Source organism: Cnephaeus nilssonii (assembly GCF_951640355.1).
Source record: "Cnephaeus nilssonii genome assembly, chromosome: 20".
NCBI classification, from domain to species: Eukaryota; Metazoa; Chordata; class Mammalia; order Chiroptera; family Vespertilionidae; genus Cnephaeus; species Cnephaeus nilssonii.
Genome location: NC_137091.1, coordinates 44,245,479 through 44,261,181, shown reverse-complemented (window position 1 = coordinate 44,261,181; position 15,703 = coordinate 44,245,479). Strand labels below are relative to the sequence as shown.

Here is a 15,703-nt window from a genome sequence, read left to right as displayed (position 1 = left end):
CAGAGAGGAAGGGAGAGGGAGAGAGAAGAAACATTAATGATGAGAGAGAATCACTGATCGGCTGCCTCCTGCATGCCCCCTACTGGGGCTCGAGCCCACAACCTGGGCATGCGACTGACTGGGAATTGAACCAACCGTGACCTCCTGGTTCACACAGGTCGACTCTCAACCTCGGAGCCACACCAGCTGGGCTGATCATATTATTTTTAATCCTCACCTGAGGATATGCTTTCACTGATTTTAGGAAGAGAGAGAGAGAGACATTGATGAGAGAGAGAGAAACATTGAGCAGCCTCCTGTACACGCCCCCACAGGGGTTCAAACCCGAGACCTGAGTATGTGCCCTGACTGGGAGTTGAACCCGTGACCTTTCAGTGTGCCGGCTGGTGCTCCAACCAACTCAGTCCCACTGGCCAGGGCTAAGGTGGTACATTTTATGCTATGTGTATTTGATCACAATTTTTATTTTTTGTTTTAAATCTTGAGTTCTGGCCAGTGTGGCTCCGTGGTTAGAGCATTGGCCCATGCACGGAAAGGTCACAGGTTCGATTCCTAGTCAAGAGCACATATCTGGGTTGCAGGTTCGATCCCCAGCTCCCGTGGGGGCAAGCGTGGGAGGCAACCCATCGACGTGTCTCTCTCACATCCACGTTTCTCTCTCTCTCTCTCTCTCTCTCTCTCTCTCTCTCTCTCTCTCTCTCTCTCCCCCTCCCTCCTCCCTCCCTTCCACTCTCTCTCTAAACAACCCATAGGAAAGATATCCTTGGGTGAGGATTAACAAAATAAAGAAACACACACAAACAAACAGGTCTCGAACGGTCATTTTCGCTGACAGCTCGGCACTGCAGTGCCTGCGGGCGGGGCTGTGTCCTCTCGCTCAGGGTTTCTGCTGGCAGATGCCACGTGCCTTGAGCCCTGGTGAGTTTTGTGACTTTGGATTTTGGACTCATTCATGACTTCCTCTGTGACATCTGAGTCGAGTGGCGTCTCTCCAGAGACCTTTGCTTTGGCCGCAGCGCTGGGTCTGTCACCCGTCCAACCGCTCCTCCAGCGGGCTCCCAGCCGGGGCGACTCCGGACCCATCCCACGTGACTGGCCGCCCGCTGGTTACACACTTTTTAAAAAATATATATTGTATTGATTTTTTACAGAGAGGAAGGGAGAGGGATAGAGAGCCAGAAACATCGATGAGAGAGAAACATCGATCAGCTGCCTCCTGCACACTCCCCACTGGGGTTGTGCCCGCAACCAAGGTACATGCCCTTGACTGGAATCGAACCTGGCACCCTTCAGTCCACAGGCCGACGCTCTATCCACTGAGCCAACCCGGCTGCGGTTACACACTTTCTTAACAGAGAATCCCCTTCCCCGTCCAGAGCTCCAACAGAAACGGGAGGCCCTGCTGCGGTGTTCTGAGTGCAGTTTGGGGGAGTTGTTGTTCATCCTCAGCATTGATTTTTAGAGCGAGCGGGAGGGAAAGAGAGACCCAGAGAAACATCGACGTGAGAGAGACACACCCGTTGGCTGCCTCCTGCATGTGACCGGGACGGGCACCGAGCCTGCCACCGAGGTGGGTGCGTGCCCTTGACCGGATCGAACCTGGGACCCTTCAGCCCGCAGGCTGACGCTCTGTCCACTGAGCCACACCGGCCAGGGCTGGTGGGATTTTTGTTGCGATGAGACCCACGTAGCACGAGAACCATGTTGAGTGCAGCTCGGTGGTGTCAGGTACATGCACCTTGTTCTCAGCCGCAGCGCTCTCGCCGCCCCACGTCCAACCTCTGGGCCAGGAAGCAGCCTCCTCTGCTCCCCGCCCCCCAGCCCCGCACCCCATCCTACTTCCTACTGTACGGATGGGCCTGTTGTGGGTGTTTCTTTAGGAGCGCGCTCACAGTCTCCCTCCCTGTGTGTCTGGCTTCTTTCACTTAGCAAAAGGCTTTCGAGGTCCACCCGTGTTGTTAGCGTGTATCTGAGCTGCCTTCCCTTCAGGGGAATAACATTCCCTCGCTTCCAGGCTGGTGAGCGGTTAACCGAGTCGGGCCCTTAGAGCTTCACCTTGGAACACGCGTCCCAGTCGGGAAACTGTGGGGCAGCTCACACTTTCCACGCTGTTTCACTTCTCTCTAGGATTTTTTTTTTTGTCCTCCCCTCCCCTCCCCTCCCTTTCCTTTCCCTGTCTTTCTTTTTCGATGGCTGGGCGGGTGGCGGGGGCGGGGGGGGGGGAGCATCTGGAGATTTATCTTCTTCTTCTTCTTCTTCTTCTTCTTCTTTAAAATATATTTCTTTTATTAATTTCAGAGAGAAGGGAGAGGGAGACAGAAACATCAATGATGAGAGAGAATCACTGATGGGCTGCCTCCTGCACGCCCCCCACTGGGGATCGAGCCTGCAACCTGGGCATGTGCCCTTGGCCGGAATCGAACCCGGGACCCTTCAGTCTGCAGGCCAATGCTCTATCCACTGAGCCAAACCTACTAGGGCTTTTTAAAAAATTTAATATATTTTTATTGATTTCAGAGAGGAAGAGAGAAAGAGAAACATCAATGATGAGAGAACCATTGATCAGCTGCCTCCTGTACACCCCCTACTGGGGATCGAGCCTGCAACCCAGGCATGTGCCCTTGGCTGGAATTGGACCCGGGACCCTTCAGTCCGCAGGCCGAGCCGAACCAGCCAGGGCCAACCTCTTCTCCTTGACGGGGAATCGATGCTCAACCACGGAGCCACACCGGCCGGCCGGGCTCTCTTTCCTCTCATCAGCTTATCCATGCATCTCCCAGGGGCTGCAGCATGGATTGTCTTTGGCAGGAGTAACTTGAACTTGGTATAATTTTGAACTTACAGACAAGTTTCAAGCCTTGTACAGAGAACCCCGTGTATCTTTACCCAGGTTCCCCGATCCCCGCCCCCCATTCGCTCTATTGTTCACTATCTCTCTCCGGATCATGTATTTACATTTCCAGAAACATTGGAGAAAACATTGGTGATACCACGTCCCGTTGTCCCTAAATACCTCAGTGTGTATTTGCTAAGGACAAGGGCATTCCGTTTAAGAACCACATTACGACGATCAAAATCAGAATGGGTAAGGTGGACGGCTTCCTACTATCCACCCCTCAAACGCCACCCAGGGCAGGGACGTTCCTCCTCCTGGAATTGCGTTCCAGGGGCTTCTCTCTGGTCTCCGTTCACGTGAGCAGGTCCTCTGTCTTTCTCCTTCTTGACCTTGACACTTTCTTTCTTTTTTTAAAAAAATAAATTTTATTGATTTTTTTTACAGAGAGGAAGGGAGAGGGATAGAGAGTTAGAAACATCTGTGAGAGAGAAACATCGATCAGCTGCCTCCTGCACGCCTCCCACTGGGGATGTGTCCCCAACCAAGGTACATGCCCTTGACCGGAATCGAACCTGGGCCCCTTCACTCCACAGGCCGGCGCTCTATCCCCTGAGCCACACCGGTCAGGAGGACCTTGACCTTTTCTGAGTCAAGGCCAGTTGTTTGGCAGTAAGTCCCCGGATTGGAATTTTGGGGCTTCTCCTCCCGGTTAGACTCAGGTGAGGCAGCAGTTTCTTAATCTCCCTGAATCCCACTCCCCCAAAGCCCCCGTAGAACAAGCAGGAGAGAGGAAGTTCACCGAGGACATCTTCCACAAGCCAGCTGACTGTGGAGCCCCACGAACCCCGAAATATAAGTGGGCGGGGCCAAGCCAGTACCGGTACAGGGTGGGAGGGAACGTGGAGGTTGGATTCCCCCACCAGCCCTCAGCCCGGGAGGAGAGGCTGCCCTCAGAGTCAAGGGCTTGGTGAGAACATGACAACAGCAGCAGCAGTCACGTGTCATGTGTGTGTGCGTGTGCATGTGCGTGTGCGTGCGTGTGTGACTTCACAAGCTCCAATAGTAAGAGACTACGGGAAGATGGAAGGTGCTGGTATGTTCTGGGCCCTCAGAGATCTTGGAATGACTCAACAGAATCTCTCTCTCTTTTTTCTTAATTGATTTTTAGAGAGAGATGCAAGAAACCTTGTCTTAGTTCTGAGGACCAAGAGGCCTTCCCATTTCTAGCGCCAAGTGAACCCAGAAAACTACATCTCCCATGAGGCTGTGGGCAGGCAGTGTCATTAAAAATACCCCCCTGCTACGGAGGTACCTCTGAGAAACAGTTCCACAACGCTAACGGGAGGTTGGGATACAGTGAATGGGGATAAGTTCTGTGCTGTCTAAGGGCAGGGATCGTCCAGAGTCCCTGGGGACCCCTTAAGGGAGCAGAAAACTGAGGCCCAGGGGGAGGCTGGGACCTTCTCACATCCTTTCAGCCATCGGGGGGAGCAGGGGCTTTGGGGATCCCTGGGAGACAGGGAGGCAGCTCCCATTCCCTTCCTCCAACACACATGCTCACTTGGATCCTTCTTTCAGACTCTTTATTGTTCCAAGTAAGAAAAATAAAAATATAAATAAGATAAATAAGCCAATAAATAAGGAGGAGACCCTACAGTCAGCAGCCGGCGGCCTCAGGAAGTGTAGCTGGGGCTCTGGCCCTGGGAGGGCCACACCATGCTCAGGGGGTCTGAGGAGCCCACGTCGGGCGGGGCAGGGGCCAGGCCCCCTGGCGGCTCCGGGGGCGCTGGGGGCAGGCCGGGCAGCGGCAGGAAGCGGGCGGGCCCCCGGGGAGGCAGGTCCCCGGTCGGGGGGCCTTGGGGCAGGCGGAGCGGCAGGCCTCGGGCCTCGGACTGGTAGACGTTGTAGCCGTCCTCCAGGAGCAGTTCCCGGAAGCTGCAGGCCTCGGGGTCAAAGCGGAGCTGAGGGCACAGGAACGAGGTCAGAGCCACAGCCACACCTCCCGCTGCAGGAGCCGGGGTCCAGCCTCCCACCCCGGCCTGGAGGACACACCACTTCCCGTCCCCACGTCACCAAGACCGACATTCCAGCTCAGGGGACAGTTGAGGCTCCGCGGGGCCAAGCAGGGAGCCTGGCTGCCGCCTAAGGTCAAGGTCACTGTACAGCCATGAGCCAGACGTGAGCCAGACACGTGGGGTCAGCAAGGGCGAAGGGACGCAGACTCGGTCTCTCATTCACAGGCCTCGTGACTTGGGCCATGGTATCCATCACTGCCTGAGCCTCAGTTTCCCCTTCTTGCAAACATGGATAACAACCTGGCTTCATGGTTTCCGGGGGTGGGGGGGCCGCAGTCCGGCCATAAAGAGGTGGTCCCACAATGGTGACATGGGGGGAGGAAGGACTGGGTCCCAGGAGGGGTACCCCGGAAACTCACCGATCCGTACAGTCTCCCATCTGGCCGCTGGCACAGGAACCTGGATGTCTTGATTCCCAAGATTTGAATTACTCCTGGCTTTAGGGCTTTCAGCTCCAAGAGGCCTGAGGAAGAAAGTGGTCAGAGACTCAGATGGCCTTTTCCAGCCCCTCCTCCCTCAGACCCAGGGGCCCAGGCCCCCAGCCCTCCTCCCTCAGACCCAGACCTGCCCCACACTCACTCTCGGGACTCCTGTGGGCAGATCCGACCACTGTGCCATCAGCCCTGATCTCCAGGTGGGCCTCTGTCTCCTGGGCATCGTCTGTGTAGAGGTACCGCTGCCTCACTTGGCCCCCAAATTGGAGGAGGGGGCTGGAGTCTGGGATGGGGAGTGCCTGGCAGGCTCCCAGCAGGACAGCCAGCACAGGGACCCACAGTCCTGGGTGCTGGAACCAGGCCCTGACCCAGCCCATCAATGGCTCCGTCCTCAGGCGAGGTCTCAGCCTGCACACTCAGTCACTGAGAGGTCTGGATTCTGTTGCGGATCCTGGGTGTCCGGGACAGCGGTTCCTGCACTGCTGCTCAGGTTCTCCCAACGCCTGTCCGTTTGCACGTGGATTCCCAGACCATGGGACAACCAAGTCTCTGGGATAGATGCAGAAGCTCCAGGATTTATATCCAAACAGACCCGCCCAGTCACCTTCTCCACGCCTGACCCGTGATATTTGACCCACTTGGCAGGAGCACCGATTCCACCGTGGCCAGGTCAGCCTGAACGGGTGATGCAATCAGGCAGGGGGTCCTTCCAGCTGGGAGCCTGGACTCCTGGGTCTGAGGGAGGAGGGGCAGGGGGCCTGGGTCTGAGGGAGGAAGGACTGGGGGCCTGGGTCTGAGGGAGGAAGGGCTGGGGGCCTGGACGCCTGGGTCTGAGGGAGGAGGGGCTGGGGGCCTGGACTCCTGGGTCTGAGGGAGGAGGGGCTGGGGGCCTGGGTCTGAGGGAGGAGGGCTGGGGCCTGGGTCTGAGGGAGGAGGGCTGGGGCCTGGGTCTGAGGGAGGAGGGCTGGGGGCCTGGGTCTGAGGGGCCTGGGTCTGAGGGAGGAGGGCTGGGGCCTGGGTCTGAGGGAGGAGGGCTGGGGACCTGGGTCTGAGGGGCCTGGGTCTGAGGGAGGAGGGCTGGGGCCTGGGTCTGAGGGAGGAGGGCTGGGGCCTGGGTCTGAGGGAGGAGGGCTGGGGCCTGGGTCTGAGGGAGGAGGGCTGGGGCCTGGGCCTGAGGGAGGAGGGCTGGGGGCCTGTAAACTGCCTGCCTCCGCAGTGACTGCTGCAGCGTGTGTCTGATTGCACCTGGCCATCTAGGCTTTGGCAGGCAGACACGGAGGGCCTTCGGGCTTCAGGAAATGAACAAGTGCCACGTGACCAGTGTCCTCCCGGAGACACCGCTGTCCTGCACCAGGAGCCTCTCTCCTGCTTGGAGCCAACTGCCCATCAGCCTCACCAGCCCTGCCCAGCAGCTGGTACCCAAACGCCCGGGGCTCCTCCTCGGCCTCCGTCCAGACAAGGTGCCCCCAGCACAGCTGGGTGGAGGTGGGGTCGCTAACGCCGAGGTGGCAGGTGAGCCAGGCTCTGGAGCAGGAAGTTAGACCCAAGAGCCCAAGAGGAATGAGAGATGGGCAATTTCGTGAAACCTACGGGTGAAGAGATTGGACCCCCGGTTCTGAAGGAGGCAGGTGCTGGCGGCCTGGATTTTCTCAGCCGGCCCTGGTCTGGGGGATGACGATCAACTGTCAAATCCAGAGTTCTTGGTTCAGGCTGCGGGGGCCCTGGGTGAGGTGGGCAGGCCCCTTCAGCAATGGCAACTCCTTTCCTGCGGGGGCCAGCCAGGCCCTGGGCGCTGGGCCCTGGGCTCCGGGCTCCGGGCTCCGGGCTCTGTGACAGGTAAGAAAGAGGCACTCTCCCACTCTGGCATTTCCCATTCCCCACGCTTGGGAGGGGCGCCCCAGGACCTGCCAGCCCAGAAAGCTGCAGTTCCGCACAGACCCTCGATCTCCCCAAAGGAGGGGCTGAGGGCGTGACTGTGGAACGTGGGGTTGGGGAGGGGATCGGCGGCCCCGGGTGGAGCAGGGACACCCTCAGGCCGGACCCACCCTGCAAGCTGGAGGCGGCTTCCCACCTGGCAAACAGGTTCTCCTTTCCCTCGGGAGGACTCAGGCTGCCAGAACTGCCCTCCCCGCCGGGCTCTGAGTCGGGGGCCCCACCCCACGCGGCTGGGCGAGGCCCGGCTGGGCACACCCAGACACTCGGGAGCCCAGGACCCGAGGGGAAGACGAAGAGGCTGACGGACCGGATCGCCCAGGTCCAGCATGGCACCTCCTGCAAGTCCCGCAGAGGATGCGGTTCCCGGGTGGCCGGGTAGGCTGCCCGGGACGGAGCCCTCCTCCCGTCCAAAGCCCGGGAGGGGGTGGGGGGTGGGGATGGGGGGTGCCCGGAGGGCAGGGCGGGAGGACTACCAGCCTGGCTGGGGGCGCGGGGAAGGGGCGGGGCTCCACCTGGCAGCTTGGGCCGGGCTGGGAGAGGTAGAGGCCGGGAACCAGGGACCGCGCCCGCTCTCCTCGCTCCCGGCGCTGCTGCGGCCAGTGCGGGGAGGAGGCTGGAGGGAAGGGCTGCGGGTCCTGGCAACCTGGAGCCTGCGGTTCTGGGCGGCCGGACAGAGACTACTTCTGGGGACAGCGCTCGGCCCACGCGGAGCCAGCAGCGGATCAGCCAGCCACCTGCCTGGAGCTCAGGTTAGTGGGGAGTGCAGACACCCCAAGCCCAGGAGTTCAATCTCAGCCTCTAACCCCCCGTGACCTGAGGAGCCTCCTGCACCCACAACCCCAGGTCCTGCTCCTGGAGGCGAGGGGCGTGGGGGGGGGGCGCGGGGTGGTCAAGATCCCTTATCAGCCCTGGGCCTCCAGCCCTCAGCTCTGTTTGGCGTGTCTCTTCCTGTGGCCTCTATGGCACACGGGTTCACCTGAGAGAGGCGCTGGAACACAGTCAAACCGGGGGATTTGCATGTGGGCCTGACAGGCAGGGGCAGGCGGCTGCAGGATGTGGTGGACCAGGAGCTGGGCCCTGGACGGCTGCTATCTTGGAAATCACCCTCCCACCCCCAAATCCCGAACCTCCAGCTTCTCCGCCCTCAGACCCCTCATCCCTTGGGGCCGCGCCTCCCCGAGTCTTCCGCGGGCTCTGGGCTCCTGCTCACTCGCCTCTTCTCCCTGCAGCCATGTGGACCCTCGGCCGGCATCACCTCTGCCTGACTTTCCTGCTCACGTGCGTTCTTGCGGGAATCTCCTTCCTCCACCTCTACCACGGCCTCTTCCGTGGCGACCTGGGCCTGTCATTCCTGTGTGCAGACCGACCCCTGGTGGCGGCCCCGGTGGCCATCTTCTGCCCGGCAGGCGCTCGGCTGGCCCTCAACACCTCCTCTTCCTGCCCCCAGCTCCCTGCCCCCGCCTCGGGAGCCTGGACTATCGCCCCAGCTGGCCGGCTTGGCAATCAGATGGGTCAGTACGCCACCCTGCTGGCCCTGGCCCGGCTCAACGGCCGCCAGGCCTTCATCCTGCCCGCCATGCACACCGCCCTGGCCCCCCTGTTCCGCATCACCCTGCCCGTGCTGGCGCCCGAGGTGGACGGCCACACGCCCTGGCAGGGCCTGGAGCTGCACGACTGGATGTCGGAGGAGTACGCCCGCTTGCAGCAGCCGCTGCTCAAGCTCTCCGGCTTCCCCTGCTCCTGGACCTTCTTCCACCACCTCCGGGAGCAGATCCGCCGGGAGTTCGCCCTGCACGACCACCTCCGGGCCGGGGCCCAAGGGTTCCTGGCGCAGCTCCGCCTGCCGGGCACCGGGGGCCTCCCGCGCACCTTCGTGGGCGTCCACGTGCGCCGCGGGGACTACGTGGAGATCATGCCCCAGCGCTGGAAGGGGGTGGTGGCCGACCGCGCCTACCTGCGGGCGGCCATGGACTGGTTCCGGGCCCGGCACGAAGCCCCCGTCTTCGTGGTCACCAGCAACGGCATGGCCTGGTGCCGGGAGAACGTGGACACGTCCCGGGGGGACGTGGTGTTCGCGGGCGACGGCGTGGAGGGCTCCCCCGCCAAGGACTTCGCGCTGCTCACGCAGTGCAACCACACCGTCATGACCGTGGGGACCTTCGGCTTCTGGGCCGCCTACCTGGCCGGCGGAGACACCGTCTACCTGGCCAACTTCACCCTCCCAGACTCGCCCTTCCTCAAGATCTTCAGGCCGGAGGCCGCCTTCCTGCCCGAGTGGGTGGGCATCAATGCAGACTTGTCTCCACTCCAGAAGCTGCCGTCGGGAATCGCCTGATCCATCCCGGGCCGGCACGAGGCGTCTCCAGGGGCCTAGCTGCTTCTGGAGGAGCTCGTGACGGTCCCGCAGCAGGTGGGCCCCGTTGATAGAGAGAGAGAGAGAGAGAGAGAGAGAGATTCTAGTTGGCTAGACTTTCAGAGCAAGAGAGGCTCCCAGCAACTGCCCGGACATTCTAGAACCAGCGGGAAATATTTTCCTGACTGGCCATGTCTGGGGAGGCTCATGGCCGTCTGCCTGCCGGGCACAGTGGCCGCCTGTCGTCGCCAGCCCTTATCCACGTGTGGATGGCTGCCCCCCAGCAGCCGGGAACTACCCTCTCTAGTGCTGATGCTCAGGTCTTTTCTAGAAGAGGTGTTTTTCTTCTCCCGGACCCTCAGGACTGCGGGAACTCATGGGTGTTCTAGAGCAAGCGGTTGCCAGCGCCCCTTGTGTTTCTGGAGCGGTTCCAGATGGGTCATTTGCTCTAGAGAGGGCCCGCTCTAAGGCCCGTGACGAACCCTGCAGAGGGACAGGGGGAGGGGGGGTCCTGGAATTCTGGATCACTTTGGCGAAGAGTTGAATAAAGGTACAATCAGAAGCTCAACACCTCACCACGGCCAGGAAGATGGATGGGGAGACAAATTGTGTGTAGCTGGGGCAGTTTGTGAGGAGAGTGAAACCCTAGTCAACTCTCAGCCCCCTGTGAGGAAAACCACAAAGACACTCCCCCTCCCCCCAGCAGATGGGCTAAAAGGTGGGAGGTGGAGGAAGGGGGTGGCTGCTGAAATGCTGGGACTTCTGGCTGCAAGACTTTCCAGAAATGCAATGAGACTTTTAACTGACAGACAGGCACTGCCCATGTTGGCTCCCAGTTTGGGATGCCTCTCCCCGTTAAGGGTGGTCCTTCCTCGGCAGCTGAGCTGCTGGGGGAGATGGGATGGGATAAATGTGCCCTCTGGACTGGCAGAAAGCCGCTGGTATTGTCCCCCTCGCCAACCACTGTCTGTCTGCCACTAAATTCTCTGACACTGGCCTTGGGCAAGTGAGGGACAGAAAGACCCAAGGGTGTGCAGCCTCATACCCAAGCAGGAGTGCCCTTGGCTAGGACCTGGCCAAGGAGGACCAGATTCCTGACTCAGATTTCAGGAGCCCCTTGGTGCCTTTTGAAGGGGATGAAGGAAGATACTTTTATTACAGACTTGTTTCTAGTCTTCTCATGGAGTTTATTTGGGGGGAGGGGACTATTCCCTACTCAGCGGCCATAGGTGGGAGAGGGAGGTATGAATTAAAAGTCCACATCACCAAACTCTGCCTCTGTAATTTTTTTGGAGTCGTGTGAGTGTGTGTGTGTGTGTGTGTGTGTGTGTGTGTGTGTGTGTGTTAGGAGGAAAAGTGCTGACATTCCAGGGACTCTCATGGCTCATGTCTTAGGGTATCCTCCCTGCTCAGATCTGGCAGCCTCTTGTTGTCAGACTTGTGGTCTCTGAGCCCCAGTTCCATTCTCACCTCTCAATATTGGCCCCCAGACCTCACTTTCCTCCGGGACCTTGGTATTCAGCCCCAGAGGCTGGGAGAGAAGGTGGAGGAGGAAGTGAGCGCGGAGTTTAATTCCTGAACTACATTTCCCATAATGCTATGGGGTCGGCCGCGGCGCTCCGGAGGGAGACCGGGGGGCCTTCTGGGAGTTCTATTCCTAGGGCTGGGAAGGGCCGCTTCTCGCGTCCTCCTATGTCGACGCCGGGGTCTTGGGCATCTCGTTGGGAGCTTGGGTCCTGGGGCCCGGGTTGGGGAGGGAGATGAGGCCGGAATTCCTTTCCTCGTGTCTGGAACGCCGGAGCCGAAGGGGCACTTCTTCGGTAAATGCTGGGGAAGTTCCGGTCTAAATGGCGGCCGCCTCTGTGACATCAAAGCACGATAGGCGGGGACTCCCTTTGTTGCGGTCCAATCAGACTCAGAGTGCAGCTTCTGGGCGGGGCCAGGGAAAGCCCCCAGGGAGTGGCTCTTGGGAATTCGGGGCTCCAAAGAGGAAGTTAGAAGACGGGGGCTGTGGGAGTACCTTGCGGATAGGGGCGAGCCGTGTCAAATGCTCTCTATGCCACGCAACCAACCTCACCCTCCCCCCTAACAAACCCTCAATTTTAGTAATGGGAAAATATTAGAGTGGAAGGGAGGTCCTCCTCTCTCAAAGCCCTCAGAACCTGGAGTCGGATCTTCAGCGAACCTTAGTGCTTGAGAGCACAAGACTCTGGAGTCCAGATCGGGCCGTGGCTGATTAGGGTGCATCGGGACTCCTCCTTTTCCTAACGAGAAGTGTGCGTCCTGCAAATTGGGGGTCCATTAGTCTCGTTTAGGGCTCACCGCCTCCGGGAGAGAAAGGACTTTCCCCGGAGGTGGGCGTGGATTGAACGCTCTGGCCTCGATGGGGCCGCGGTTTCCCCTCCTGGTGGCCGCGCTGGGCGGCTGCCTGCTTCCTGCCCTGGGTTGTCTCGTTTGTGATAAAAGGGTCCTGGATGCGCTAAAATCCTTGGAGACGGATTACCTGCCTGACCACCTGGGGGCTGAGCATCACAAAAACGTGATGGAGAAGTTGAAGGCTGGCATGAAGGATTTCGAGAACCTGCAGCTTGAGGATGAGAGCTTTTATGGGGTCATTGGTGAGGGACAGGCAGAGCCGGGACTCCTGGGTCCTGGGAAAGGAGGAGTCTGGGACCAGGGTTGCTGGGTGCAGGGGTGAGAGGGCTGTAGACAGAGTCTTCTGGGTTTGGGAATGGAGTAGGCTTGGGTACAGATTTAGAGGGTTTCCCCAGGGCTAGCAAATACTGTGTTCCCCTACTCCTGATCCTGCAATTTTATGCAACAAAACTACAATTCCCAGAAAGCAACAGGCGGATAATCCCCCTAACCAGGCCTATCCTTGCCCAGTGGCCCCATGGGTATTGTAGTTTCTAAAACTAGGTGAGCCCTCGATGCAGTAACACTGGAATCTGAGGTTCTGTTCTCTCCTCCCCTCCCCGCCCCCCACCCCCCCAAAACACACACACACACACACACACACACACACACACAGATGACCCCACACTGGAAAAGGGAACCTGGAGTTTTCTGAAGGACCTGAAACGCATCACGGACAGTGACGTAAAAGGTACATGCATGGAGGGGGCGGGGGAGGGGCTCCAGAATCTCTCAGGGAAGTGATGGATGGTGATGCCCGGTTAGGTACTGGGCTCTGGAACCAGACTGTCTAGGTTCAGTTCCTGGCTCTGCCACTTCCTAGCTGTGTGGCCTTGCAGCTCCGTCACCCTAAAATGGACACCACACCAGTGCTCTCGTCCCACTTGTTGCTTAGCCAGTATGTTAAGTGGCCATTCAGTTTCACCGTTCTTCCCGGAGAAGCCGAAAAGCAGAGCGCCAGGCTCTGCAGACAGAGGCACACTTCCTGTACCTCACTCACACCTGGAAGCGGGGAGGGGACCGCTCTGCTTCATCCTGCTTCTTCCCAGGTGAGCTCCTCGTGAAGGAGCTGTTCTGGATGCTGAAACAGCAAAAGGAGATCTTGGCCAGACACGTTTCTCTGTTCCAAAAAGAAGGTGAGGGAAGATGGGAGTCCTGGACCCCCAGCCCCTCCATAGTCCAGGAGTCCTTGTCCCCAGCCCCTTGCTTCTCCAAGTCTGGTCCCTCAGCTCTCCCAACCCTCCTCCCTCAGACCCAGGGGTTCAGGCACCCAGGTCCTCCCTCCCGCAAAGCTGGGAGCCCCTACCCTTGCCCCCTCTCTCATCCCCTTTAACTTAACAACACCATTGTCTCTTTTCTCTTCCGAGGCAGTTCTCTGTCCCAACAAATGCGGTGAGTGCGGATGATGGGAGCCGGTCCTCTTTCCCTCATCCCTACCCAGCCTTTCTCCTCCCCCTGCTGGGTCTCGGTGTTTCTTCTCCCGCCTGCGAGGTTCCGGGTCTCCAGCATTCCTTCTGCACCAAGGCCATCTGGGGGACCACTCTTTCCTGAGCCTGGTTAGATCCCGGCTTCCTACCGAGCTGCGCTCGAGCCCTGCCCTCCCCTGCCCGTGGCCTGCCCTGCCCTGCCCGTGGCCTGCCCTGGCCCTCTCCTTCGAGCCCCGCCTCTCAGTGGGCGCAGACAGCCTTGACCCTGCTCCTGCAGGTATGATGTTGCAGACTCTGACCTGGTGCGAAACCTGCGAGAAGAAGGTTCACGCTTGTCGGAAGAACGCAAATTGTGGGGGTGCGAGAGCTGGGCCCCAGAGGAGGGGTTGGCGCCAAGGGGGCGGAGCCAGAGGCTTGACTGAGTATAGAGAAGGCCAAGACGACAGTCAGCTGAAGAGAAAAGGCGGGGCTGACCCAGTGGATGGGAGTTGGGGGAAGGCCAAGAGCCACAAAGGAGCACCCCACTGTCACCCCCCTCTCCCCAGAGCGCAGCGTCAAGGTCCATGAAATGGAAGACATGATCCTGGACTGTGAGCTCAACTGGCATCACGCCTCTGAAGGCCTGAAGGATTACAGCTTTTACAGGGTGGGGCCCTCCAACCCTGCACCCCTGAACTCCAGGTCCATCAGGCCCGTGTGAACCCTGTCTCACAATCCCCATGACCTACTAGGTTTGGCTGCCAATGACCCCGTCCTTCGGGACCCTATACCCTGACCAGTACCCAGGACTCCCATCTCCCCCACTGAGACCCGTAATCTTCTCACCCCTGTACTCCCCCAACCCCTGAACTCCCCAGGCCTCTGTGACCCCTTGAGCTTGGGTCTAGGTTTGGAGGAACAAAACTGAGAGGTTGGTGTACAAGGGGACGGCGCCCACCCTGACCAAGCCCATGGTGAAGCCATCGGATGCGGGTACCTACCGCTGCCAGCTGAACACCGTGAAATCCGAGCCAGCCACCATCATCCATTATCAAGTCAGAGGTCAGTGCTGGGGAGTATGGGACTCAGGGGTCCGGGGTTGGGAGCGGTCTGCTTCTTCAGGGGTGTGTGTGGGGGAGTAACTTCCTGCCGTGCCACGGTGTGGATTTGGGCCGGGAGAGTGTCACTTCCTGCCCCACGTGTGGCGCTGGCCACGTGGGCAGGGTTTCCTTCGGGGTGGGTGCCGGCTACACGCCATGGGAGGCACGTTGATCACCTCCTGGTGGGGCTGGGTCCTGGGGGGGGGGGCAGGCGGGGGCAGGGGGGGCTCGCCTTGGCTGTGCCTTCCCAGGATTATTCCTTTCTCCTCCTCTATCAGTGTTGCCCAAAAGAATAGTGGAGGAGACGCCGTCAACAAGCATCCCGAACGAGGAGGACCTGGACGTGGCCCTGGATGAGGTGACGTGGGCTCCCAACAAGTCGTCCACAACCATCCCGCCTCCATCACCGTCCTCGGCGGCACCCACTCCCACGGTGGAGAACATGCTGAGGAGCCTCCTGGTCGGGCTGCTGATCTGGGGCTTTGTGGTGCTGATAGCCAGCATCGTCATCTTGTGAGCAGCCTGCTGAGGAAGTGAGGGTTACTGAGTGAGGGGCGGGGCTTCCCATGCTGAGGTGGGTCTGGGAGCTGTGGAAACCCTGAGAGCTGGCCTGCCACGGGGGGTGGGGGGTGGGGGGTATAAAACAAGTTGGGGCTCACCTAGGAGGGCGAAGAAGCTCGGATAGCTGCTAGAATAAGATCAAATATCTACGGAGGCTGGGGTCTGATCCGGGTGGGCTGTTCGCGCCCCACTGTCTCCCAGGATGCTCTGCTATTGGTCCGAGAAGAATCCTGGATACTTCATTGATTCCATCAAGTCCTGGGTCAGCACTGCCAAGGAGGCTGCTCAGAGCCCCAAGGTTCCAGAGAAAAAGGCCAAAAAATCTAGGAGCCAATAAAGATTTATTTGATTGTTTAAGGATCTGACTCACTCCTCCATTCTGATCTCAACTCTTGTTTCCCCCGAGCGCAGAGAGGTCTGGGGACGAGTCTCCTATCAGAGGGAGGAGGGGCTGGAGCCAGGCCCCGGGGTCCTGGCAGGGCCCAAGGGCCGCAGCGTGATCCAGAACTAAGGAGTGGGGCAGAGCCAGGGCCACCCAGATCTCCTCCTCCAGGCCCGGTCCCCTCACAGGACGCCCCCTCCCCGCTC

The 15,703-nt window shown here is 59.7% G+C and overlaps 3 protein-coding genes across 3 annotated transcripts; 2 read left to right on the top strand and 1 right to left on the bottom strand.

Annotated features, from left to right (window-relative positions):
- Positions 1 to 4,509: 4,509 nt before the first annotated feature.
- On the bottom strand, positions 4,510 to 5,722 carry FGF21 (fibroblast growth factor 21; the record flags this gene model as incomplete). The annotated part of the gene is made up of 3 exons (XM_079759561.1): positions 4,510 to 4,797; positions 5,271 to 5,374; positions 5,491 to 5,722. 3 exons carry the CDS (start codon positions 5,720 to 5,722, stop codon positions 4,510 to 4,512), a joined length of 624 nt encoding a protein of 207 aa, XP_079615687.1.
- Positions 5,723 to 7,802: 2,080 nt separating this feature from the next.
- Positions 7,803 to 10,853, top strand: FUT1 (fucosyltransferase 1 (H blood group)). The gene is made up of 2 exons (XM_079800575.1): positions 7,803 to 8,029; positions 8,510 to 10,853. Exon 2 carries the CDS (start codon positions 8,512 to 8,514, stop codon positions 9,613 to 9,615), a length of 1,104 nt encoding a protein of 367 aa, XP_079656701.1. The 5' UTR covers positions 7,803 to 8,029; positions 8,510 to 8,511; the 3' UTR covers positions 9,616 to 10,853.
- Positions 10,854 to 10,933: 80 nt separating this feature from the next.
- IZUMO1 (izumo sperm-oocyte fusion 1) lies at positions 10,934 to 15,466 on the top strand. Its single transcript, XM_079800576.1, has 9 exons — positions 10,934 to 12,251; positions 12,665 to 12,739; positions 13,098 to 13,184; positions 13,420 to 13,440; positions 13,753 to 13,833; positions 14,021 to 14,121; positions 14,363 to 14,516; positions 14,833 to 15,067; positions 15,317 to 15,466. The coding sequence occupies exons 1-9, from the start codon at positions 12,017 to 12,019 to the stop codon at positions 15,450 to 15,452; spliced, it is 1,125 nt and encodes a 374-aa protein (XP_079656702.1). The 5' UTR covers positions 10,934 to 12,016; the 3' UTR covers positions 15,453 to 15,466.
- Positions 15,467 to 15,703: the final 237 nt, after the last annotated feature.

What these genes read in the sequence shown, in the direction of transcription:
- FUT1 (XM_079800575.1), top strand. Translation starts at nt 8,512, where the DNA reads ATGTGGACCCTCGGCCGGCATCACCTCTGCCTGACTTTCCTGCTCACG.
- IZUMO1 (XM_079800576.1), top strand. Translation starts at nt 12,017, where the DNA reads ATGGGGCCGCGGTTTCCCCTCCTGGTGGCCGCGCTGGGCGGCTGCCTG. An exon ending in GAGCTTTTATGGGGTCATTG is followed by an intron (nt 12,252 to 12,664) that starts GTGAGGGACAGG and finishes ACACACACACAG; the next exon opens with ATGACCCCACACTGGAAAAG. An exon ending in TTCTCTGTTCCAAAAAGAAG is followed by an intron (nt 13,185 to 13,419) that starts GTGAGGGAAGAT and finishes CTTCCGAGGCAG; the next exon opens with TTCTCTGTCCCAACAAATGC.